This window comes from Pseudoliparis swirei, chromosome 4 (assembly GCF_029220125.1).
Source record: "Pseudoliparis swirei isolate HS2019 ecotype Mariana Trench chromosome 4, NWPU_hadal_v1, whole genome shotgun sequence".
NCBI lineage: Eukaryota > Metazoa > Chordata > Actinopteri > Perciformes > Liparidae > Pseudoliparis > Pseudoliparis swirei.
The window spans coordinates 715,713-741,290 of NC_079391.1; the positions used below are offsets into that span (position 1 = coordinate 715,713).

General features: G+C 57.4%; 1 protein-coding gene across 1 annotated transcript in view; it reads left to right on the forward strand.

Moving 5' to 3' along the window:
- The window catches only part of dmxl2 (Dmx-like 2), an 80,132-nt gene that overhangs the window by 19,181 nt on the left and 35,373 nt on the right, over window positions 1-25,578 (forward strand). Inside the window, exons 17-42 of the mRNA XM_056412662.1 lie at window positions 19-127; window positions 200-319; window positions 393-620; window positions 700-971; window positions 1,949-2,121; window positions 2,210-2,846; window positions 2,915-3,235; window positions 3,325-3,444; window positions 3,519-3,654; window positions 6,355-6,465; window positions 7,505-7,674; window positions 7,738-7,835; window positions 8,615-8,780; window positions 9,394-9,658; window positions 11,094-11,272; window positions 11,350-11,715; window positions 12,552-12,734; window positions 12,817-13,107; window positions 13,594-13,785; window positions 13,865-13,941; window positions 14,941-15,071; window positions 16,784-17,029; window positions 23,173-23,357; window positions 24,584-24,717; window positions 24,786-24,871; window positions 24,978-25,179. Of these exons, the coding sequence (XP_056268637.1) occupies window positions 19-127; window positions 200-319; window positions 393-620; window positions 700-971; window positions 1,949-2,121; window positions 2,210-2,846; window positions 2,915-3,235; window positions 3,325-3,444; window positions 3,519-3,654; window positions 6,355-6,465; window positions 7,505-7,674; window positions 7,738-7,835; window positions 8,615-8,780; window positions 9,394-9,658; window positions 11,094-11,272; window positions 11,350-11,715; window positions 12,552-12,734; window positions 12,817-13,107; window positions 13,594-13,785; window positions 13,865-13,941; window positions 14,941-15,071; window positions 16,784-17,029; window positions 23,173-23,357; window positions 24,584-24,717; window positions 24,786-24,871; window positions 24,978-25,179 (5,198 nt within the window). The remainder of the gene's footprint in view (window positions 1-18; window positions 128-199; window positions 320-392; window positions 621-699; window positions 972-1,948; window positions 2,122-2,209; window positions 2,847-2,914; window positions 3,236-3,324; window positions 3,445-3,518; window positions 3,655-6,354; window positions 6,466-7,504; window positions 7,675-7,737; window positions 7,836-8,614; window positions 8,781-9,393; window positions 9,659-11,093; window positions 11,273-11,349; window positions 11,716-12,551; window positions 12,735-12,816; window positions 13,108-13,593; window positions 13,786-13,864; window positions 13,942-14,940; window positions 15,072-16,783; window positions 17,030-23,172; window positions 23,358-24,583; window positions 24,718-24,785; window positions 24,872-24,977; window positions 25,180-25,578) is intronic.

Sequence of the window (25,578 nt, forward strand, 5' to 3'; positions counted from 1 at the left end):
ACCCCCCCCCCCCCCCAGTGTGGCGCCACCACCCAGCTGCTGCACGTCTTCCAGGAGGACTTCATCCTGGGCTACAAGCCTCGGCCGGAGCCGGACGCCTTCACGCCGGCCTTCCCGTGTGGAGAAGGTACCGCCCCCCCGCCCCCCGCCTGCTTCCCGTCGGCAGCGGATGACGATAACGGCGTTCCCCTCTCCCCAGATTACCAGCCGGCGCCGTTCTCTGAGAAGTTCTTCCTGGTGGTGATTGAAAAGGATCTCAACGGGAACTCCGTGCTGCAGATGTGGCACCTGCACCTGCAGTCGGTGCAGGCGTGTGTCGGTGAGTCGCCGCTGAGCGCCGCGCGTCTGGAGCGTCCTCGACTCCGACGCTAACGCTCCGCTTCTGCCTCCAGACGAGAAGAGCCCCGACTTCAGCTTCCAGAGCCGGCTGCCGGTTCCCGACCGCGCCGGGAACGCCGACTCGTCCCCGGAGACCTCTCCCGTCGGGGCGCTGCCTCGCTCGGCCTCCACGGCCAACCTGCAGTCGGCCAGCAAGCTGATCCTCGGCTCCCGGCTGGTGTGCAGCGAGCGGCTGGACCTGCCCCCCGGCGTGGAGGTCACCCGGGCCACGCCCTCTGCAGGTGGGGAATGACCCGATGACACGTGACCACACAGCGCAGCTCGGAGCCGCCTCCTCACGGCTCCTCGTTCCTCCTGCAGGTCACCTGAGCTCCTCCTCCATCTACCCCGTGTGCCTGGCGCCGTACCTGATCGTCACCACCTGCTCGGACTCCCGCGTGCGGTTCTGGCGCTGCGCGGTGGAGGGCGGCGCCGCCGGAGACGAGCGCTCGTACCGCTGGGAGCCGTGGGCGCTGATGAACGAGGAGAAGGACGACGACAGCGCCGTGTGCGTGTCCGGACGGCCCGTCGCCGTGTCCTGCTCCTACATCGGCAGGCTGGCCATCGCCTTCAAGAAGCCCCGGGGGGGACAGGTGAGACAGAGGGGACAGGGGGGACAGAGGGGGGACAGGTGAGACAGAGGGGGCAGGTGGGACAGAGGTGAGACAGAGGGGACAGGTGAGACAGGGGGGACAGAGGGGGGACAGAGGGGACAGGTGAGACAGAGGGGGGACAGGTGAGACAGGGGGGACAGAGGGGGGACAGAGGGGACAGGTGAGACAGAGGGGACAGAGGGGACAGGTGAGACAGAGGGGACAGGTGAGACAGAGGGGACAGGTGAGACAGAGGGGGGACAGGTGGGACAGAGGGGGGACAGGTGAGACAGAGGGGACAGGTGAGACAGAAGGGACAGGTGAGACAGGGGGGACAGGTGGGACAGAGGGGACAGGTGAGACAGAGGGGGGACAGGTGAGACAGAGGGGACAGGTGGGACAGAGGGGACAGGTGAGACAGAGGGGACAGGTGAGACAGAGGGGACAGGTGAGACAGAGGGGACAGGTGAGACAGAGGGGGGACAGGTGAGACAGAGGGGACAGGTGAGACAGAGGGGACAGGTGAGACAGAGGGGACAGGTGAGACAGAGGGGACAGGTGAGACAGAGGGGACAGGTGAGACAGAGGGGACAGGTGAGACAGAGGGGGGACAGGTGAGACAGGGGGGACAGGTGGGACAGAGGTGAGACAGAGGGGACAGGTGAGACAGAGGGGACAGGTGAGACAGGGGGGACAGAGGGGACAGGTGAGACAGAGGGGGGACAGAGGTGAGACAGGTGGGACAGCAGCGCCTGGCTTTGGTCTGTTTTCATTGGACCAGAACGCTGTCCGATGTCACTGACCACCTTGAGTTGTGCAGCACAGCCTGGATCCTCCAAACAGAGATGTGCGTTCTCCTTTGAGCTGATGGAGGACGTCCAGAGCTCTGAGGAGTCAGTGTCTTCACACGACTCTCTGGGGCTTCAGTGTTCTTCAGTCTGTGACTTCAGGGGCCACATGTGTGCTCTGGTCCTCAGCTGCCGGGCCCCGGGGACGACTTCTCCATGCACGTGTCCATCTACGAGTGCGAGTCCACCGGAGGCTCCGAGTGGGTTCTGGAGCAGACGCTGCACCTGGACGACTTCACCAGAGCCTCGGCCACCCTGGACCCCCGGGTCAGCGTGGACTCCAACCTCTTTGTGTACAGCAGGTGTGTGTGTGTTCTATGTTTGTGTGTGTGTTCTATGTGTGTGTGTGTGTGTGTGTCTCACACACTCTGTTGACCTCGTGACCTCCAGGTCTGACCTGTACATGAGCAGAGACCACAGCTCCCCCAACATCAAGCACTACGTCCACCTGGACTGGCTCTCCAAGGAGGACGGCTCTCACATCCTCACGGTGGGCGTCGGCTCCAGCATCCTGATGTACGGACGCATCTCCGGCGTGGTCAACGAGCCGACCAGCGGCGAGGACGGGGTGGCCGTCATCACGCTGCCCCTAGGGGGCAGCATCAAGCAGGGCATCCGCTCGCGCTGGATCCTGCTGCGCTCCGTGGACATCCTGTCCTCCGTGGACGGCACGCCGTGCCTGCCGGTCTCGCTGTCCTGGGTGCGGGACGGCATCCTGGTGGTGGGCATGGACTGCGAGATGCACGTGTACGCCCAGTGGCACCAGGACAAGAAGCCCGGGGAGGAGGGGGAGGGGCGCGAGCTCTCCTCCGCCGACATCGCCGGAGGCTCCTGCTCGGAGGGCAGAGGTCGCTCTAAGAGCGTGTTTGAAGGGAGCGCGGCGGTGGACGAGGCCCTCAGGGCCCCGGCCGGCCTCCAGGAGGGGGGGCTGTTCGAAGCGGCCCACTCTCTGTCTCCCACGCTGCCCCAGTACCACCCCACCCAGCTGCTGGAGCTCATGGACCTGGGCAAGGTGCGCCGGGCCAAGGTGAGCTCCCGCCTCCATGTGGGCTGAAGGCCGGCCCCTCGCTCCAACCTGCCGCCCTCTGTCCGCAGGCCATCCTCGCTCACCTGGTGAAGTGCATCGCCGGGGAGGTCGCCGTGGTGAGGGACGTGGAGGCCGGAGAGGGCGGAGCCAGGAGACACCTGTCCCGCACCATCAGCGTGACGGGCAGCACGGCCAAAGACACCATCGTGGCCGGGCGCGACGGAGGCCGCGACTACACGGAGATCAACTCCATCCCCCCGCTGCCGCTCTACTCCCTCATGCTGGCCGACCTGGACACGTCCTACAAGGGGGCGGAGGAGGCCGGCAAGGGGCCCGACGGGGGCGGCTCCCAGAAGGCCGGAGAGGACCAGTACTCCGACCTCTTCCAGGTACGGCGGGTCGAGCGCCCTGGTGGTGCAGTTGGGGGTCTGTCCACTAGGGCCAGGGTGACGCATGTGGCTCCTCTCGTGGGTTCCAGGTCCAAGCCGTCACCACAGACGACTGCATGACCTTTGCCGTGGACAAACCAGAGAAGAAGTCTCGCGTCATCAACCTCTCTCAGTACGGACCCACCTACTTCGGCCCGGAGCACGCTCAGGTACCGCGGGTCCGTTCACGGTGAGGAGTGAGGTCCCACGTCGTGTCTAGAACCTTCTCGCCCTCCTGCTGCAGGTGTTGTCCAGCCACCTGATGCACTCCAGCCTCCCAGGACTCACCAGACTGGAGCAGATGTTCCTGGTGGCTTTGGCCGACACCGTGGCCACCACCAGCGCCGAGGTCTCCAGCTCCACCGACCAGAAGTGCACAGGTCAGCAGATATGCTTATATATATATATATAATATTTATATATATATATGTGTATGTATGTATATAGATTTATATATGTGTATGTATATATACATTTATATTTATATATATATAAATAACGCTTATATATATATTTATTTATATCTGTATTTATATATATTTATTTATATATATATATTTATACACACATATATATATATATAACATGGAGTAAACCTAACCTAAAAGTCATGAACTCTTTAATTTGTTAATCCTTTGTTGTTTTTCAAGTGTTTATCAAGTTCTTCATGTTCATGAATCCTCCTTCAAGGTCCCTCAGTCCCAGACCACACGAGACCTCTGGGCCCTGGTTCTGTCGGGGGGGCGTACAGTATGGTCAAGGTTAATAACACAGAGATAAGAACACACTGTACTGATAAGGTGTAGAATATACAGCATGAGGTCCATTTACAAACAGGAGAGGGCAGAGGTTCCTCCATAAATGTGCTGCTAGCTAGGAAAGAGGGGAAGGGGCAGTTCTGTGGGATGAGATTGGGACTCGGGGCGCTCTCTGCCCCCCGGCCCACTCCCCTGAAGGAGCCTGAAGGAGCCGTGAGGCCTTCAGGTGCAGTGAGTTCATGGATTAATCTGCAGCCAGCGACTCTTTAGCACATCAACACCTCTGTGCTCTATTGAGTCTCCTGAGGGCAGAGCAGCTTCCCCAAGGCTGAGAGCAGGGAGGGCTGAGGCCTGTGGGGCAACTGCCTGTGGGGCAACTGCCTGTGGGGCAACTACCTGTGGGGCAACTGCCTGTGGGGCAACTGCCTGTGGGGCAACTGCCCTGTGGGGCAACTGCATGTGGGGCAACTGCCTGTGGGGCAACTGCCCTGTGGGGCAACTACCTGTGGGGCAACTGCCCTGTGGGGCAACTGCCCTGTGGGGCAACTACCTGTGGGGCAACTGCCCTGTGGGGTAACTGCCCTGTGGGGTAACTGCCCTGTGGGGCAACTGCCCTGTGGGGCAACTACCTTTGGGGCAACTGCCCTGTGGGACAACTACCTGTGGGGTAACTGCCCTGTGGGACAACTGCCCTGTGGGGCAACTACCTGTGGGGCAACTACCTGTGGGGCAACTACCTGTGGGGTAACTACCTGTGGGGCAACTACCCTGTGGGGCAACTGCCCTGTGGGGCAACTGCCCTGTGGGGCAACTACCCTGTGGGGCAACTGCCCTGTGGGGCAACTGCCCTGTGGGGCAACTGCCTGTGGGGCAACTGCCCTGTGGGGCAACTACCCTGTGGGGCAACTGCCCTGTGGGGCAACTGCCTGTGGGGCAACTGCCCTGTGGGGCAACTGCCTGTGGGGCAACTGCCTGTGGGGCAACTGCCCTGTGGGGCAACTGCCCTGTGGGGCAACTACCTGTGGGGCAACTGCCCTGTGGGGCAACTACCTGTGGGGCAACTGCCCTGTGGGGCAACTACCTGTGGGGCAACTGCCTGTGGGGCAACTGCCCTGTGGGGTAACTACCTGTGGGGCAACTACCTGTGGGGCAACTGCCCTGTGGGGTAACTACCTGTGGGGCAACTGCCCTGTCGGGTAACTACCTGTGGGGCAACTGCCCTGTGGGGCAACTGCCCTGTGGGGCAACTACCTGTGGGGCAACTGCCCTGTGGGGTAACTACCTGTGGGGCAACTGCCCTGTGGGGCAACTGCCCTGTGGGGCAACTGCCCTGTGGGGCAACTCTCCTGTGGGGTAACTACCTGTGGGGCAACTGCCCTGTGGGGTAACTACCCTGTGGGGCAACTGCCTGTGGGGCAACTGCCTGTGGGGCAACTGCCCTGTGGGGTAACTACCTGTGGGGCAACTGCCCTGTGGGGCAACTGCCTGTGGGGCAACTACCTGTGGGGTAACTTCCTGTGGGGTAACTACCTGTGGGGCAACTGCCCTGTGGGGCAACTGCCTGTGGGGCAACTGCCCTGTGGGGTAACTACCTGTGGGGCAACTGCCCTGTGGGGTAACTACCTGTGGGGCAACTGCCCTGTGGGGTAACTACCTGTGGGGCAACTGCCCTGTGGGGTAACTACCTGTGGGGCAACTCTCCTGTGGGGTAACTACCTGTGGGGTAACTTCCTGTGGGGCAACTTCCTCTGGGGCAACTACCTGTGGGGTAACTTCCTGTGGGGTAACTTCCTGTGGGGTAACTACCTGTGGGGTAACTTCCTGTGGGGTAACTTCCTGTGGGGTAACTTCCTGTGGGGTAACTACCTGTGGGGTAACTTCCTGTGGGGCAACTTCCTGTGGGGTAACTTCCTGTGGGGTAACTTCCTGTGGGGTAACTTCCTGTGGGGTAACTACCTGTGGGGTAACTTCCTGTGGGGTAACTTCCTGTGGGGTAACTTCCTGTGGGGTAACTTCCTGTGGGGTAACTACCTGTGGGGTAACTTCCTGTGGGGTAACTACCTGTGGGGTAACTTCCTGTGGGGTAACTTCCTGTGGGGTAACTTCCTGTGGGGTAACTACCTGTGGGGTAACTACCTGTGGGGTAACTTCCTGTGGGGTAACTACCTGTGGGGTAACTTCCTGTGGGGTAACTTCCTGTGGGGTAACTTCCTGTGGGGTAACTACCTGTGGGGTAACTTCCTGTGGGGTAACTTCCTGTGGGGTAACTACCTGTGGGGTAACTTCCTGTGGGGTAACTTCCTGTGGGGTAACTGTGCCCAGGTGGAGAGGCCCTTGATGAGTGTGGCCTGAGGTACCTGCTGGCCATGCGTCTGCACACCTGTCTGCTCACCTCTCTGCCGCCGCTGTACCGCATGCAGCTGCTGCACCAGGGTAAGCACGCGGCCCCCTGTGGCCCCGTGGCTCTTCTCTGTGGCCCCTGGCTCCTCTCTGTGGCCCCGTGGCTCCTCCCTGTGGCCCCGTGGCTCCTCTCTGTGGCCCCTGGCTCCTCTCTGTGGCCCCGTGGCTCCTCTCTCTGGCCCCGTGGCTCCTCTCTGTGGCCCCTGGCTCCTCTCTGTGGCCCCGTGGCTCCTCTCTGTGGCCCGTGGCTCCTCTCTGTGGCCCATGGCTCCTCTGTGGCCCCTGGCTCCTCTCTGTGGCCCCGTGGCTCCTCTCTGTGACCCGTGGCTCCTCTCTGTGGCCCCTGGCTCCTCTCTGTGGCCCCGTGGCTCCTCTCTGTGGTCCCTGGCTCCTCTCTGTGGCCCCTGGCTCCTCCCTGTGGCCCCTGGCTCCTCTCTGTGACCCCTGGCTCCTCTCTCTGGCCCCGTGGCTCCTCTCTCTGGCCCCGTGGCTCCTCTCTGTGGCCCCTGGCTCCTCTCTGTGGCCCCGTGGCTCCTCTCTGTGGCCCCTGGCTCCTCTCTCTGGCCCCGTGGCTCCTCTCTGTGGCCCCTGGCTCCTCTCTGTGGCCCCTGGCTCCTCTCTCTGGCCCCGTGGCTCCTCTCTGTGGCCCCTGGCTCCTCTCTCTGGCCCCGTGGCTCCTCCCTGTGGCCCCTGGCTCCTCTCTGTGGCCCCTGGCTCCTCTCTGTGGCCCGTGGCTCCTCTCTGTGGCCCCTGGCTCCTCTCTCTGGCCCCGTGGCTCCTCTCTGTGACCCGTAGCTCCTCTCTGTGGCCCCTGGCTCCTCTCTGTGGCCCCTGGCTCCTCTCTGGCCCCGTGGCTCCTCCGTGTGGTCCCTGGCTCCTCTCTGTGACCCCTGGCTCCTCTCTCTGGCCCCGTGGCTCCTCCCTGTGGCCCCGTGTCTCCTCCGTGTGGTCCCTCGCTCCTCTCTTTGACCCGTAGCTCCTCTCTGTGGCCCCTGGCTCCTCTCTGTGGCCCCTGGCTCCTCTCTGTGGCCCCGTGGCCCTCTGACCTTGACCCCGTGACCTCTCCCTGCAGGCCTCTCCACGTGCCACTTCGCCTGGGCCTTCCACTCGGAGGCCGAGGAGGAGCTGCTGAACATGGTCCCGGCCATGCAGCGCGGCGACCCCCAGTGGGCGGAGCTCCGGGCCCTGGGGGTCGGCTGGTGGGTCCGCAACATCAACACGCTGAGGAAGATCATGGAGAAGGTGAGGAGACGAGGAGGCGAGGAGGCGAGGGCTCCTTTATTTACTCTCTGTGTGTGTGTGTAGATCGGTAAGGCTGCGTTCCAGAGGAACAACGACCCTCTGGACGCCGCTCTGTTCTACTTGGCCATGAAGAAGAAAGCCGTCCTGTGGGGGCTGTTCAGGTGAGACACCTTGACCCCTTGACCCCTGAACGCCTCACCGCCATGATGTGTGTGTACTCTGATCTGTGTGTGTGCTCTTAACTGTGTGTGTGTGTGTGTGTGTGTCTCTGATCTGTGTGTGTTTGTGTGTGTGTGTGTGTAATCTGATGTGTGTGTGTGTGTGTGTGTCTCTGATCTGTGTGTGTTTGTGTGTGTGTGTAATCTGATCTGTGTGTGTGTGTGTAATCTGATGTGTGTGTGTGTGTGTGTACTCTGATCTGTGTCTGTGTGTGTGTGTCTCTGATATGTGTGTGTGTGTCTCTGATGTGTGTGTGTGTCTGTGTGTGTGTGTCTCTGATGTGTGTGTGTGTGTGTGTGTGTGTCTCTGATGTGTGTGTGTGTGTCTCTGATGTGTGTGTGTGTGTGTGTGTGTGTGTCTCTGATGTGTGTGTGTGTGTGTGTGTCTCTGATGTGTGTGTGTGTGTGTGTGTGTGTGTGTGTCTCTGATGTGTGTGTGTGTGTGTCTCTGATGTGTGTGTGTGTGTGTGTGTCTCTGATGTGTGTGTGTCTGATGTGTGTGTGTGTGTCTGTGTGTGTGTGTGTGTGTCTGTGTGTCTCTGATGTGTGTGTGTGTGTGTGTGTGTGTGTGTGTGTGTGTGTGTGTGTGTGTGTGTGTGTGTGTCTCTGATGTGTGTGTGTGTGTGTGTGTGTGTGTGTGTGTGTGTGTGTGTGTGTGTGTGTGTGTGTGTGTGTGTGTGTGTGTGTCTCTGATGTGTGTGTGTGTGTGTGTGTGTCTCCAGGTCCCAGCACGATGAGAAGATGACTCAGTTCTTCAGGAACAACTTCTCTGAGGACCGCTGGAGGAAAGCCGCTCTGAAGAACGCCTTCTCTCTGCTGGGGAAGCAGCGCTTCGAGCAGTCGGCCGCCTTCTTCCTATTGGCCGGCTCCCTCAAAGACGCCATCGAGGTGTGAGCACACACACACACACACACACACACACACACACACACAGCTGTTTACTGTTGAGTCTGCTCCTCGCCACCTTCCCTCTCATTGAAACTTGTTTTATGGAATTACAATATAAAGTGTGTGTGTGACTTCGACAAGGAGTCAAGGAGGTGAGGCTCAGTCACCTGACACAAACCAGCTGTGTGTGTGTGTCCCCGTGTGTGTGTGTTTGTGTTGTGTGTGTGTTGTATTGTATTGTGTGTTGTATTGTGTTTGTGTGTGTGTGTGTGTCTCGTAATCACGTGAGAAGTCTGACTGATAAGATGCTCCAACACGCCGGCCGGGTTCACAGCTCTTAGTCTAAATACAGAAACACAGATAGAAGAGAAGCTTTGTGTTGTTTAGCTCTGCTCCTGCTCCTGCTCCTGCTCCTGCTCCTGCTCCTCCTCCTGCTCCTGCTCCTCCTGCTCCTCCTCCTGCTCCTCCTCCTCCTGCTCCTCCTGCTCCTCCTCCTCCTGCTCCTCCTCCTGCTCCTCCTGCTCCTGCTCCTCCTCCTCCTGCTCCTCCTCCTGCTGCTCCTGCTCCTGCTCCTCCTGCTCCTCCTGCTCCTCCTGCTCCTCCTCCTGTGTAGGTGCTGCTGGAGAAGATGGATGACCTCCAGCTGGCCATGATCGTGGCGCGGCTGTACGAGGCCGACTCTGAGAGCTCCTCCACCTGCCGGGCGCTGCTCCACCAGAAGGTTCTGGGCTGCCGGCCGGACGGCACCGGGTACCACTGCTCCCGGCTGCACGCCGACCCGTTCCTCCGCAGCATCGCCTACTGGATCACCAAGGACTACACGCGGGCGCTGGACACGCTGCTGGAGCGGCGCCCCAAGGAGGAGCACGAGAACCCGGGTCAGTGAGAGGGTCAGTGAGGGGTCAGTGAGACAGGTCAGTGAGACGGTCAGTGAGACGGGTCAGTGAGAGGGTCAGTGAGAGGGTCAGTGAGACGGGTCAGTGAGAGGGTCAGTGAGAGGGTCAGTGAGAGGGGTCAGTGAGAGGGTCAGTGAGAGGGTCAGTGAGACGGGTCAGTGAGAGGGGTCAGTGAGAGGGTCAGTGAGAGGGTCAGTGAGAGGGTCAGTGAGAGGGTCAGTGAGACGGGTCAGTGAGAGGGTCAGTGAGGGGTCAGTGAGACAGGTCAGTGAGACGGTCAGTGAGATGGTCAGTGAGACGGGTCAGTGAGAGGGTCAGTGAGAGGGTCAGTGAGACAGGTCAGTGAGACGGTCAGTGAGATGGTCAGTGAGACGGGTCAGTGAGAGGGTCAGTGAGAGGGTCAGTGAGAGGGTCAGTGAGACAGGTCAGTGAGACGGTCAGTGAGACGGGTCAGTGAGACGGGTCAGTGAGAGGGTCAGTGAGAGGGTCAGTGAGAGGGTCAGTGAGAGGGTCAGTGAGACGGGTCAGTGAGAGGGGTCAGTGAGAGGGTCAGTGAGACAGGTCAGTGAGACGGTCAGTGAGAGGGTCAGTGAGACAGGTCAGTGAGAGAGGGTCAGTGAGAGGGTCAGTGAGAGGGTCAGTGAGAGGGTCAGTGAGAGGGTCAGTGAGAGGGTCAGTGAGAGGGTCAGTGAGAGGGTCAGTGAGAGGGTCAGTGAGGGTCAGAGAGAGGGTCAGTGAGAGGGTCAGTGAGAGGGTCAGTGAGAGGGTCAGTGAGGGTCAGTGAGAGGGTCAGTGAGAGGGTCAGTGAGACAGGTCAGTGAGACGGTCAGTGAGAGGGTCAGTGAGACAGGTCAGTGAGACGGGTCAGTGAGAGGGGTCAGTGAGAGGGTCAGTGAGAGGGTCAGTGAGAGGGTCAGTGAGAGGGTCAGTGAGACAGGTCAGTGAGACGGTCAGTGAGAGGGTCAGTGAGACAGGTCAGTGAGAGGGTCAGTGAGAGGGTCAGTGAGAGGGTCAGTGAGAGGGTCAGTGAGAGGGTCAGTGAGAGGGTCAGTGAGGGTCAGAGAGAGGGTCAGTGAGAGGGTCAGTGAGAGGGTCAGTGAGGGTCAGTGAGAGGGTCAGTGAGAGGGTCAGAGAGAGGGTCAGTGAGGGTCAGTGAGGGTCAGTGAGACGGGTCAGTGAGGGTCAGTGAGACGGGTCAGTGAGACGGGTCAGTGAGAAGGGTCAGTGAGAGGGTCAGTGAGGGTCAGTGAGAGGGTCAGTGAGGGTCAGTGAGAGGGTCAATGAGAGGGTCAGTGAGACGGGTCAGTGAGAGGGTCAGTGAGAGGGTCAGAGAGAGGGTCAGTGAGAGGGTCAGTGAGACGGGTCAGTGAGACGGTCAGTGAGACGGGTCACCAGAACCGTGTCTCCTCTCTCGTAGACGTGGCCGTGAAGGCGTGTAACCCGGTGGTGTTCAGCTTCTACAACTACCTGAGGACACGCCCCCTGATCATCCGCCGCCACTTCCACGCCGACCCGGACGGCGAGAGGAGCGGCGCCGACGAGATCAACCTCATCGAGAGGAAGCTGTTCTTCACCACGGCCAACGCCCACTTCAAGGTGGAGCAACATGGACACGCCTCCTCTCCTCCCTCTCCTCTCCTCTGTTGTGTAATCTTTGTTTACCTGCTCTGCAGGTGGGCTGCCCGGTTCTGGCTCTGGAGGTTCTCTCCAAGATCCCCAAAGTGACGAAGAAGAAGAAGAAGAAGAAGAAGAAGAAGAGTCGCTCGTCCTCCACCCTGAGCTCCGCCCAGACGCTGGAGAACGGAGGCGTGGAATGGGGCGGCGGCGCCGGTGGAGGGGGCGGCGCCGGTGGAGGGGGCGGGCTGGACTGGAGCCAGCCGCTGGTCCAGCTGGAGGACGAGGAGCTGAAGCTGGACTGGGAACAGGACAAGGAGGAGGAGGAGGAGGAAGATGGCCTGACCATGAAGAAACCAGACACCAGAGCAGACGGAGGCCCCGAGGGGGGGGGGGACCCCGACCTGCAGAGAGACGACTCGCAGGTAGAGACAACACCAAGGCTGGAGCAGCACGCCCATTCCATAAGGTCTCCTCATGGAAACCATCTGGTCCAACGCTAAACAAGGGCCTCCTTTACCATGAACACCTTGTGGGCCTCTGAGCCCATATCTATATTTATGGCTGTATCTTTAAGAGCTGTAATGCAAAATACACTACAACATCATCATCATGACATCATCATGACATCATACCACTTCTATTAAACACATTTAGAGCATCTGGCCTCCAGTATCTGATGGTCTGCGGCCCAGAGGGGTCACGTGACACCTAAAGCGGTCTGAAGATGTGACCTCTGACCTTCTGAGAGGTCATGAGATGAAGACCACTTCACTTTGGAGAAGTCTCGTCAGACTGGAGGAGCCTGGAGGAAGTGGAAACTAACTCTCTCTCTCTCTCTCTCTCTCTATATCTCTCTCTCTCTCTCTCTCTCTCTCTCTCTATATATCTCTCTCTATATATCTCTCCCTCTCTATCTCTCCCTCCCTCCCTCCCTCTCTCTCTATCTCTCTCTCTCTCTATCCCTCTCTCTCTCCCTCTCTCTCTCTCTCCCTCTCCCTCTCTCCCCCTCTCCCTCTCTCTCTCTCTCTCCCTCTCAATCTCTCCTCCCTCTCCTCTCCTCTCCTCCCTCTCCTCTCTCTCTCTCCTCTCCTCTCTCTCTCTCCTCTCCCCTCTCTCTCTCTCTCTCTCTTTCTCCTCTCCTCTCCTCTCCTCTCTCTCTCTCTCTCTCTCCCCTCTCTCTCTCTCTCCCTCCCTCTCTCTCCCTCTCCCTCTCTCCCTCTCTCTCTCTCTCTCTCTCTCTCTCTCCCCCCCCCCTCAGGGTGAGTCTGAGGTGGACGTGATCGCGGAGCAGCTGAAGTTCCGGGCGTGTCTGAAGATCCTGATGACGGAGCTGCGGACGCTGGCCACGGGCTTCGAGGTGGACGGGGGGGAGCTCCGCTTCCAGCTGTACAGCTGGCTGGAGCGGGAGATCGCCGCCATGCACACCATCTGCAACCGCAAGGTGGGCGGAGCCTGGGCCGGTGGGCGGAGCCTCGCCCGGCGGGCGCTCCGTAGGCCTTCTCCGACGTGCGGTTGGCTCGCAGGTGGAGGGCGAGGAGGACGAGTCCGAGGTGGAGCGCTGGCGGCGGCGAGCGGCGGCGGCGGACGACGACGCCCCGGAGCGCTCGGAGGCCGGCGCCTACGAGCGCCACCAGCTGGAGCGGCGCCGGCTGCAGGCCAAGCAGCAGCACGCCGAGAGGCGCAAGGCGTGGCTGAGGGAGAACCAGGCGCTGCTGCGCGTGTTCCTGTCCTACTGCAGCCTGCACGGCGCCAAGGGGGGCGGAGTCACCTCCGTGCGCATGGAGCTGCTGTTCCTGCTGCAGGAGAGCCAGCAGGTACACGTGCACGCTCACGTGCACGCTCACAAACACGTGCACACACCACTGGGTGACGCTCATGCTCCTTCTCCCCCCTCTCCTCTCATCCCTCTCCTCCTCTCTCCTCCTCCCTCTCTTCCTCTCCTCCTCCTCCTCCCTCTCCTCTTTCTCCTCTCCCTCTCCTCCCTCTCCTCTCTCTCCTCCTCCCTCTCTTCCTCTCCTCCTCCTCCCTCTCCTCTCTCTCCTCATCCCTCATTCTCCTCTCCTCCTCCTCTCTCTCTCTCCTCCTCCTCCTCCTCCTCCTCCTCTCCTCCCCCTCCTCCTCCTCTCTCCTCTCCTCCCTTTCCTCTCTCTCTTCCTCTCCTCCTCCTCCTCCTCTCTCCTTCCTCTCCTGCTCCTCCTCCCTCTCATCCCTCATTCTCCTCTCTCCTCTCCCTCTCCTCTCCTCCTCCTCCTCCCTCTCTCTCCTCCTCCTCTCTCCTCCTCCTCCTCCTCCTCCTCCAGGAGACGACGGTGAAGCAGCTGCAGTCCCCCCTGCCGCTGCCCACCACGCTGCCGCTGCTGTCGGCCTCCATCGCCGCCACCAAGACCGTCATCGCCAACCCGGTGCTGCACCTCAGCAACCACATCCACGACATCCTGCGCACCGTCACGCTGATGGAGGTCACGCCGCACCCCGACATCGTGGACGACCGGGTCAGAACCGCCGTCCGGAGTCCGCAGCCGGTTCCGTCCCGACGGCCGCTCGGCCGTAGTAACTCTGTCCTCCTCCCAGGTGAACGCTCTGCACACCCTGGCGGCGTCTCTGTCTGCGTGCCTCTACCAGGCTCTGTGCGACAGCCACAGCTACAGGTGAGCTTCATCTCACGTGTTCCTGGTCCGGGTCCCTCGCTCAGGGGAACCTGGAGGAGGCAAGGAATTTTAAAACGTTCATTTCCAGGCCTGGAAAAGTCATGGAAAAAACTTAAATCATAAAAGTTTTGTAAAAGTCCTGTAAATGTTGTGTTGTTATCATCACATGTTCATTCAGCCGAGTTTGACATGATTAATCTGTTTTTTAAAGAAAGACGCTCTAAGTATAAGCCGGCGTACGCTCTCGATACGCAGCGTGTTCTACATGTTTCATGTTTATACCGAGAGTTGAGTTGGTCCTGGTGGCTCAGTCCTGTGGACCCGTCGGGCCGTGCTGCTCTCGTCGTGTCTCCTTGTCGGTTGGTCGTCTCTTGAAGCTAAAGCTCGACTTCTCACTTCATGCTGGTGAAGAAAGCCCGGTTCCCCACATGTAGAACAATAATAATCATAATTCAGACTTCTATAGAAGCTTTTCTAGTACACAAAGACGCTTCCCAGGGAACACGAGACAAACAGAACCAAAAGAAAGCAGGAAAACAAACTAACAGGACGTGTGGAACCATGAGAAGGAAAGCAGACTGGAGGAGCTGTGTGGGGCGTATCGGGGTCAGGGGTCGTATCGGGGTCAGGGGGCGTATCGGGGTCAGGGGTCGTATTGGGGTCATATCGGGGTCAGGGGTCGTATCGGGGTCAGGGGTCGTATCGGGTCAGGGGTCGTATCGGGGTCAGGGGGCGTATCGGGGTCAGCAGGGAAAGAGTTGGAGGAAGTGTGTTTTGAGGGGTTAAATGATGGGGGGGTGGAGCCTGACGGATGTGGGTGAGCTTTCCAGAGGGGGGGGGGGGGGTGAGAAGGCCCGGTCACCCCAGGTCCGGCGCTTGGTCCTGATGGTCTTCAGAGTTGTGCCGGCGGACCTGAGGCAACGGGTTGGCCCGGGAGGGGGAGGAGTCAGAGAGAGAGGGAGGGGCCAGGTTGTCACGTCTGCTTCCTGCCGCCTGCAGCAGCCAGACGGAGGCCAGCCAGTTCACGGGGATGGTGTACCAGGGCCTGCTGCTCAGCGAGAGGAAGCGGCTCCGCACCGAGAGCATCGAGGAACACGTGACCCCCAACTCGGCGCCGGCGCAGTGGCCAGGTATCACCTCGGTATCACCTCGGTATCACCTCGGTATCACCTCGGTATCACCTCGGTACCTTTTGATCCAGACTTGCTTTAATGAGAGTGAAGCCCAGTTCATATTCCAGGACGACGAGTCGATGCGCGAGCCTCAGAGAGATGAAGATGAGGAGCAGCCGGTGCAGGCGTCCTCCTCACGGCGTCCTCCTCACGGCCTCCTCCTCACGGCCTCCTCCTCACGGCCTCCTCCTCACGGCGTCCTCCTCACGGCCTCCTCCTCACGGCGTCCTCCTCACGGCGTCCTCCTCACGGCCTCCTCCTCACGGCGTCCTCCTCACGGCGTCCTCCTCACGGCCTCCTCCTCACGGCGTCCTCCTCACGGCGTCCTCCTCACGGCCTCCTCCTCACGGCGTCCTCCTCACGGCCTCCTCCTCACGGCGTCCTCCTCACGGCCTCCTCCTCACGGCGTCCTCCTCACGGCCTCCTCCTCACGGCCTCCTCCTCACGGCGTCCTCCTCACGGCCTCCTCCTCACGGCGTCCTCCTCACGGCGTCCTCCTCACGGCCTCCTCCTCACGGCCTCCTCCTCACGGCGTCCTCCTCACGGCCTCCTCCTCACGGGCTCCTCCTCACGGCGTCCTCCTCACGGCGTCCTCCTCACGGCGACCTCCTCACGGCGTCCTCCTCACGGCGTCCTCCTCACGGCCTCCTCCTCACGCCGTCCTCCTCACGGCCTCCTCCTCACGGCCTCCTCCTCACGGCGTCCTCCTCACGGCCTCCTCCTCACGGCCTCCTCCTCACGGCCTCCTCCTCACGGCCTCCTCCTCACGGCCTCCTCCTCACGGCCTCCTCCTCACGGCCTCCTCCTCACGGCCTCCTCCTCACGGCCTCCTCCTCACGGCCTCCTCCTCACGGCCTCCTCCTCACGGCCTCCTCCTCACGGCCTCCTCCTCACGTCCTCCTCACGGCCTCCTCCTCACGGCCTCCTCCTCACGGCCTCCTCCTCACGGCGTCCTCCTCACGGCCTCCTCCTCACGGCGTCCTCCTCACGGCCTCCTCCTCACGGCCTCCTCCTCACGGCGTCCTCCTCACGGCGTCCTCCTCACGGCCTCCTCCTCACGGCGTCCTCCTCACGGCCTCCTCCTCACGGCCTCCTCCTCACGGCCTCCTCCTCACGGCGTCCTCCTCACGGCCTCCTCCTCACGGCCTCCTCCTCACGGCCTCCTCCTCACGGGCTCCTCACGGCCTCCTCCTCACGGCGTCCTCCTCACGGCCTCCTCCTCACGGCCTCCTCCTCACGGCCTCCTCCTCACGGCCTCCTCCTCACGGCCTCCTCCTCACGGCCTCCTCCTCACGGCCTCCTCCTCACGGCCTCCTCCTCACGGCCTCCTCCTCACGGCGTCCTCCTCACGGCCTCCTCCTCACGGCCTCCTCACGCCTCCTCCTCACGGCCTCCTCCTCACGGCCTCCTCCTCACGGCCTCCTCCTCACGGCCTCCTCCTCACGGCGTCCTCCTCACGGCCTCCTCCTCACGGCCTCCTCCTCACGGCCTCCTCCTCACGGCCTCCTCCTCACGGCGTCCTCACGGGCTCCTCCTCACGGCCTCCTCCTCACGGCGTCCTCCTCACGGCCTCCTCCTCACGGCCTCCTCCTCACGGCGTCCTCCTCACGGCCTCCTCCTCACGGCCTCCTCCTCACGGCCTCCTCCTCACGGCGTGTCTCTCTCTGCAGGCGTGTCCTCCCTCATCTCGCTGCTGACGTCGGCGCGGGAGGCGGACCAGCCCCGGCTCAACGTGCTGCTGTGCGAGGGCGTCATGGCGGTTTACCTGGCGCTGCTCATCCACGGCCTCGGCACCCACAGCTGCAACGAGCTCTTCCGCCTGGCGGCGCACCCGCTCAACAGCCGCATGTGGGCCGCCGTGTTCGGGGGCGGGGCCAAACTCATCGTCAAGCCAAAGAGGCCCGAGGCCCCACCAGGTAGAGCCGCACACCTGTTGCTACGGTGATAATAACCTTCTCATATTCATCATCTTCATCATCGCTCCATCCGTGTTCTGTCCTGTTGACCTTCATCCGGACTCGTCTCTGAATTCGAGGCCAGTCGACACGTGTCACATGGGACATGACACATGTCACATGACACGTGACACATGACACATGGGACATGACACATGGGACATGTCACATGATACATGACACATGGGACATGTCACATGGGACATGACACATGTCACATGACACATGTCACATGATACATGACACATGGGACATGTCACATGGGACATGTCACATGACCCATGTGTCACATGGGACATGTCACATGGGACATGACACATGGGACATGTCACATGGGACATGGCACATGAGACATGACACATGGGACATGACACATGGGACATGACACATGGGACATGGCACATGAGACATGACACATGGGACATGTCACATGATACATGACACATGGGACATGTCACATGGGACATGTCACATGGGACATGACACATGTCACATGACACATGATACATGGGACATGTCACATGGGACATGACACATGTCACATGGGACATGACACATGGGACATGTCACATGGGACATGACACATGGGACATGACACATGTCACATGACACATGTCACATGGGACATGTCACATGACCCATGTGTCACATGACGCACGTAGCCCAGTGGATGCTGCTCCGGTGGCGTCCTGTGTGAGTGCCTCTGCCCTGTGTCCCAGTGCCAGCTGACTTTGAGGCAGCCGGGCATCAGGACTCTCCAGAGGCCGGGAGAGCCGCCCCTCCCCCCCCTCCCGGCCCCTCTGACCCCCCGCGCCCCAAACGCCCCCCTCCTCCCGCTTCAAGGGGGGAGGGGCTTGGCTCTGTGGCTGCAGCGACTGCGAGCAGCCGTGAGTAGCGGGGCCGGTGGCGTGCGGGTTGCTGTGCGTGTTGCCATGCGGGTTGCCGTGCACGGTGCTGCCGACGCCTGACTTCCTCGTTTCTCGTGCAGCTGGAAACCCAAACGCTCTCCTATGAAGTGTGTGTGTGTGTGTGTGTGTGTGTGTGTGTGTGTGTGTGTGTGTGTGTGTGTGTGTGTGTGTGTGTGTGTGTGTGTGTGTGTGTGTGTGTGTGTGTGTGTGTGTGTGTGTGTGTGTGTGTGTGTGTGTGTGTGTGTGTGTGTGTGTGTGTGTGTGTGTGTGTGTGTGTGTGTGTGTGTGTGTGTGTTGCATGGACATGTTGTGACTCTGCTCGTCTCGTGTCATTCCTCCGAGCAGCTGGAGCAGGTACATGTAGAGGGGCTAGACACTAGAGATGCTCATGTAGAGGGGTTAGACACTAGAGATGCTCATGTAGAGGGGTTAGACACTAGAGATGCTCATGTAGAGGGGCTAGACACTATATATGCTCATGTAGAGGGGTTAGACACTAGAGATGCTCATGTAGAGGGGTTAGACACTAGAGATGCTCATGTAGAGGGGTTAGACACTAGAGATGCTCATGTAGAGGGGTTAGACACTAGAGATGCTCATGTAGAGGGTTAGACACTAGAGATGCTCATGTAGAGGGTTAGACACTAGAGATGCTCATGTAGAGGGGTTAGACACTAGAGATGCTCATGTAGAGGGGTTAGACACTAGAGATGCTCATGTAGAGGGGTTAGACACTAGAGATGCTCATGTAGAGGGGTTAGACACTAGAGATGCTCATGTAGAGGGGTTAGACACTAGAGATGCTCATGTAGAGGGGTTAGACACTAGAGATGCTCATGTAGAGGGGTTAGACACTAGAGATGCTCATGTAGAGGGGTTAGACACTAGAGATGCTCATGTAGAGGGGCTAGACACTAGAGATGCTCATGTAGAGGGGTTAGACACTAGAGATGCTCATGTAGAGGGGTTAGACACTAGAGATGCTCATGTAGAGGGGTTAGACACTAGAGATGCTCATGTAGAGGGGTTAGACACTAGAGATGCTCATGTAGAGGGGTTAGACACTAGAGATGCTCATGTAGAGGGGTTAGACACTAGAGATGCTCATGTAGAGGGGCTAGACACTAGAGATGCTCATGTAGAGGGGTTAGACACTAGAGATGCTCATGTAGAGGGGTTAGACACTAGAGATGCTCATGTAGAGGGGCTAGACACTAGAGATGCTCATGTAGAGGGGCTAGACACTAGAGATGCTCATGTAGAGGGGCTAGACACTAGAGATGCTCATGTAGAGGGGTTAGACACTAGAGATGCTCATGTAGAGGGGCTAGACACTAGAGATGCTCATGTAGAGGGGTTAGACACTAGAGATGCTCATGTAGAGAGGCTAGACACTAGAGATGCTCATGTAGAGGGGTTAGACACTAGAGATGCTCATGTAGAGAGCTAGACACTAGAGATGCTCATGTAGAGGGGTTAGACACTAGAGATGCTCATGTAGAGGGGCTAGACACTAGAGATGCTCATGTAGAGGGGCTAGACACTAGAGATGCTCATGTAGAGGGGCTAGACACTAGAGATGCTCATGTAGAGGGGTTAGACACTAGAGATGCTCATGTAGAGGGGCTAGACACTAGAGATGCTCATGTAGAGGGGTTAGACACTAGAGATGCTCATGTAGAGGGGCTAGACACTAGAGATGCTCATGTAGAGGGGCTAGACACTAGAGATGCTCATGTAGAGGGACTAGACACTAGAGATGCTCATGTAGAGGGGCTAGACACTAGAGATGCTCATGTAGAGAGGCTAGACACTAGAGATGCTCATGTAGAGGGGTTAGACACTAGAGATGCTCATGTAGAGGGGCTAGACACTAGAGATGCTCATGTAGAGAGGCTAGACACTAGAGATGCTCATGTAGAGGGGTTAGACACTAGAGATGCTCATGTAGAGGGGTTAGACACTAGAGATGCTCATGTAGAGGGGCTAGACACTAGAGATGCTCATGTAGAGGGGTTAGACACTAGAGATGCTCATGTAGAGGGGTTAGACACTAGAGATGCTCATGTAGAGGGGTTAGACACTAGATATGCTCATGTAGAGGGGCTAGACACTAGAGATGCTCATGTAGAGGGGCTAGACACTAGAGATGCTCATGTAGAGGGGTTAGACACTAGAGATGCTCATGTAGAGGGGTTAGACACTAGAGATGCTCATGTAGAGGGGTTAGACACTAGATATGCTCATGTAGAGGGGCTAGACACTAGAGATGCTCATGTAGAGGGGTTAGACACTAGATATGCTCATGTAGAGGGGCTAGACACTAGAGATGCTCATGTAGAGGGGTTAGACACTAGAGATGCTCATGTAGAGGGGCTAGACACTAGAGATGCTCATGTAGAGGGTTAGACACTAGAGATGCTCATGTAGAGGGGCTAGACACTAGAGATGCTCATGTAGAGGGCTAGACACTAGAGATGCTCATGTAGAGGGTTAGACACTAGAGATGCTCATGTAGAGAGCTAGACACTAGAGATGCTCATGTAGAGGGGTTAGACACTAGAGATGCTCATGTAGAGAGGCTAGACACTAGAGATGCTCATGTAGAGGGGTTAGACACTAGAGATGCTCATGTAGAGGGGCTAGACACTAGAGATGCTCATGTAGAGGGGTTAGACACTAGAGATGCTCATGTAGAGGGGCTAGACACTAGAGATGCTCATGTAGAGGGGTTAGACACTAGAGATGCTCATGTAGAGAGCTAGACACTAGAGATGCTCATGTAGAGGGGCTAGACACTAGAGATGCTCATGTAGAGGGGCTAGACACTAGAGATGCTCATGTAGAGGGGTTAGACACTAGAGATGCTCATGTAGAGGGGTTAGAGGTCCTCTGCAGGATTACTCACTCAGCCATGCTAACAGGGTCCAGCTAACATGGAGCACTGCTCGACTGTGTGTACTGTGTGTGTACTGTGTGTACTGTGTGTGTACTCTGTGTGTACTCTGTGTGTACTCTGTGTGTACTCTGTGTGTACTCTGTGTGTACTCTGTGTGTACTCTGTGTGTACTCTGTGTGTACTGTGTGTACTGTGTGTGTACTCTGTGCCTCACACTGCATCACATACACACTGATTGCATTATGCAACGTTGTGTGTAGTATCTGTGTCCGACTGTCTGGTGTGTGTTTTGTTTTGTCTGGAGCAACAACAGAGATACTCGCCCAGGATATGTGTGTGTGTGTGTGAGAGAGAGAGAGTGTGTTGCCCTGTCCTCAACTTGTGTGTGTCTCTGTTCCGAGTGTATCACCTTTCTTTTGTGTGCTATAAGTCTTTTAGGTCCAAGTTTATATATAATACATATATATTATATAATATACACTACCGTTCAAAAGTTTGGGATCACCCAGACAATTTCGTGTTTTCCATGAAAACTCACACTTTTATTTATCAAATGAGTTGCAAAATGTATAGAAAATATAGTCAAGACATTGACAAGGTTAGAAATAATGATTTGTATTTGAAGTATTAATTTTGTTCTTCAAACTTTGCTTTCGTCAAAGAATGCTCCTTTTGCAGCAATGACAGCATTGCAGACCTTTGGCATTCTAGCTGTTAGTTTGTTGAGGTAATCTGTTGAAATGTCACCCCACGCTTCCTGAAGCACCTCCACCAGTTGGATTGGCTTGATGGGCACTTCTTGAGGACCATACGGTCAAGCTGCTCCCACAACAGCTCAATGGTTGAGATCTGGTGACTGGCCACTCCATTACAGACAGCAGCTGCCTGCTTCTTCCCTCAAGAGTTCTTCACAATGTGGAGGTGTGCTTTGGGTCATTGTCCTGTTGGAGGAGGACATTGGCTCCAATCAAGCGCTGCCCACAGGGTATGGCATGGCGTTGCCAAATGGAGTGATAGCCTTCCTTATTTAAAATCCCTTTTACCTGGTACAAATCTCCCACTTTCCCAGCACCAAAGCAGCCCCAGACCATCACATGACCTCCACCATGCTTGACAGATGGTGTCAGGCACTCTTCCAGCATCTTTTCACCTGTTCTGCGTCTCACAAATGTTCTTCTGTGTGATCCAAACACCTCAAACTTGGATTCATCTGTCCAGAACACCTTTTTCCAATCTTCCTGTCCAATGCCTGTGTTCTTTTGCCCATACCAATCTTTTCTTTTGATTGGCCAATCTCAGATATGGCTTTTTCTTTGCCACTCTGCCTAGAAGGCCAGCATCCCGGAGTCGCCTCTTCACTGTCGACGTTGACACTGGCGTTTAAGGGTACCATTTAAAGAAGCTGCCAGTTGAGGACCTGTGAGGCGTATATTTCTCAAACTAGAGACTCTAATGTACTTGTCTTCTTGCTGAGTTGTGCACCGGGGCCTCCCACTTCTCTTTCTGCTCTGGCTAGAGCCCGTTTGTGCTGTTCTCTGAAGGGAGTAGTACACACCGCTGGAGGACATTTTCAGTTTCTTTGCAATTTCTCGCATGGAATAGCCTTCATTTCTAAGAACAAGAATAGACTGGCGAATTTCACATGAAAGTTATTTTTTTCTGGCCATTTTGAGAGTCTTATCGAACCCACAAATGTGATGCTCCAGATAATCAACTAGCTCAAAGGAAGGCCAGTTTTATAGCTTCTCTCATCAGCAAAACAGTTTTCAGCTGTGCTAACATAATTGCACAAGGGTTTTCAAGGGTTTTCTAATAATCCATTAGTCTTCTAAGGCGATTAGCAAACACAATGTACCATCAGAACACTGGAGTGATAGTTGCTGGAAATGGGCCTCTATACACCTATGGAGATATTTCATTAGAAACCAGACGTTTCCACCTAGAATAGTCATTTACCACATTAACAATGTAGAGAGGGTATTTCTGATTGATTTAATGTTATCTTCATTGAAAAAAACAATGCTTTTCTTTGAAAAATAAGGACATTTCTAAGTGATCCCAAACTTTTGAACGGTAGTGTATATATTATTTAATATATAATATTAAGTATATATATATTTATATATAACATATATTATATTATATATATATTATATAGGATTCAGTTTATAACTCATCCGTCCGGCTGTGGGACGTTCCTCCGTCTCTTCTTCTTTATTGTGACCCGATGAGTCTCATCGTCCTTGATGCTGAAGGTCATTCTGCAGAGGTCATACCGTCCCCCCCCCCCCTTCCAGCCCCCCCTCAGCCAGCGGAGGACGGGGACCGGTACCGCCGCCGGTTCAACATGAGGATGCTGGTTCCCGGGCGCCCGATGAAGGAGACGCCGGCCGCCCCCCCCCCTCTGCCCGTGGAGAGGCCGGCCTACAGGGAGAAGTTCATCCCCCCGGAGCTCAGCATGTGGGACTACTTCATGGCCAAGGTAAGAGACCCGGGACCATGAGGCACCTAGAGGTCGTTTAGGGGCATCTAGAGGTCGTTTAAGGGCACCTAGAGGTCGTTTAAGGGCATCTAGAGGTCGTTTAGGTGCATCTAGAGGTCGTTTAAGGGCATCTAGAGGTCGTTTAGGTGCATCTAGAGGTCGTTTAAGGGCATCTAGATGTCGTTTAGAGGCATCTAGAGGTCGTTTAAGGGCATCTAGAGGTCGTTTAGAGGCATCTAGAGGTCGTTTAAGGGCATCTAGAGGTCGTTTAGGTGCATCTAGAGGTCGTTTAAGGGCATCTAGAGGTCGTTTAGAGGCATCTAGAGGTCGTTTAAGGGCATCTAGAGGTCGTTTAGGGGCATCTAGAGGTCGTTTAAGGGCATCTAGAGGTCGTTTAAGGGCACCTAGAGGTCGTTTAAGGGCATCTAGAGGTCGTTTAAGGGCATCTAGAGGTCGTTTAGGTGCATCTAGAGGTCGTTTAAGGGCATCTAGAGGTCGTTTAAGGGCATCTAGAGGTCGTTTAGAGGCATCTAGAGGTCGTTTAAGGGCATCTAGAGGTCGTTTAGGTGCATCTAGAGGTCGTTTAAGGGCATCTAGAGGTCGTTTAAGGGCATCTAGAGGTCGTTTAGGGGCATCTAGAGGTCGTTTAGGGGCATCTAGAGGTCGTTTAAGGGCATCTAGAGGTCGTTTAGGTGCATCTAGAGGTCGTTTAGGGGCATCTAGAGGTCGTTTAAGGGCATCTAGAGGTCGTTTAGGTGCATCTAGAGGTCGTTTAGGGGCATCTAGAGGTCGTTTAAGGGCATCTAGAGGTCGTTTAAGGGCATCTAGAGGTCGTTTAGGGGCATCTAGAGGTCGTTTAAGGGCATCTAGAGGTCGTTTAGGGGCATCTAGAGGTTGTTTAAGGGCATCTAGAGGTCGTTTAAGGGCATCTAGAGGTCGTTTAGGGGCATCTAGAGGTCGTTTAAGGGCATCTAGAGGTCGTTTAGGGGTCAGTTTAATTACCAGAGGCATCTGGTGGCGTCAGGGCAACATGATTATTCATGTTTACCTTGTGTGTTCACCACACTGAGGGACTGAGGGCATTACACCTGCCTCACTCATCGTCTCTCTCTCCTCCTCCCCCTCTCTCTCTCTCCTCCCCCCCCCCTCTCTCTCTCTCTCTCTCTCTCCCCCCCCTCTCTCTCTCTCTCTCTCTCCCTCACCCCCCCCCCTCGCCTCCCCCTCAGCCCTTCCTCCCGCTGTCGGACAGCAACGCTCTGTGTGACTCTGATGAAAGTGGCGCAGAGGACGATGAAGACGAGGATGACGCCTTCCTCTCGGACACGCAGATGACGGAGCACTGCGATCCCGACTCCTACAGGTAGGGGGCGCCCCGGCTCCGTGACCTCTGACCTCTGGCCCGGCCTCTAACGCTGCGTCTGTGTGTAGCTGGTCTCTGATCCGCCTGGCGATGGTGAAGCTGGCGCACCACAACGTGAAGACCTTCCTCCCCATCACCGGCCTCGACTTCGCCGGTACGACAGCCGCCCGCCCGTGTGTGCGCCGCCGCCCACACACAGTGTGTGCGCCGCCGCCCACACACAGTGTGTATATAAGTGTGTGTGTGTGTGTGTGTCGCAGAGCTGCCGGTCGTGTCGCCGCTCAGCAACGGCGTTCTGAAGACGCTGGACCACTGGGAGCAGCTGCTGCTGGAGAGGATGGACCGGTTCGACGGGCCGCCGCCCAACTACATCAACACCTTCCCCACCGAACCGGGCGCGGGGGGGGGGGCGGCCGCGCTGCGGCACCGCGCCATGCTGGAGGCCGACAACACGCCCTTCAGGTACCTCACCACGACCACATGGTACACCCTGACCTCATGAGGAGCCCTTCAGGTACCTCAGGATTACCTGTTACACACCCTGACCTCATGAGGAGCCCTTCAGGTACCTCATCACGACCACATGGTACACCCTGACCTCATGAGGAGCCCTTCAGGTACCTCACCACGACCACATGGTACACCCTGACCTCATGAGGAGCCCTTCAGGTACCTCAGGATTACCTGTTACACACCCTGACCTCATGAGGAGCCCTTCAGGTACCTCATCACGACCACATGGTACACCCTGACCTCATGAGGAGCCCTTCAGGTACCTCACCACGACCACATGGTACACCCTGACCTCATGAGGAGCCCTTCAGGTACCTCAGGATTACCTGTTACACACCCTGACCTCAT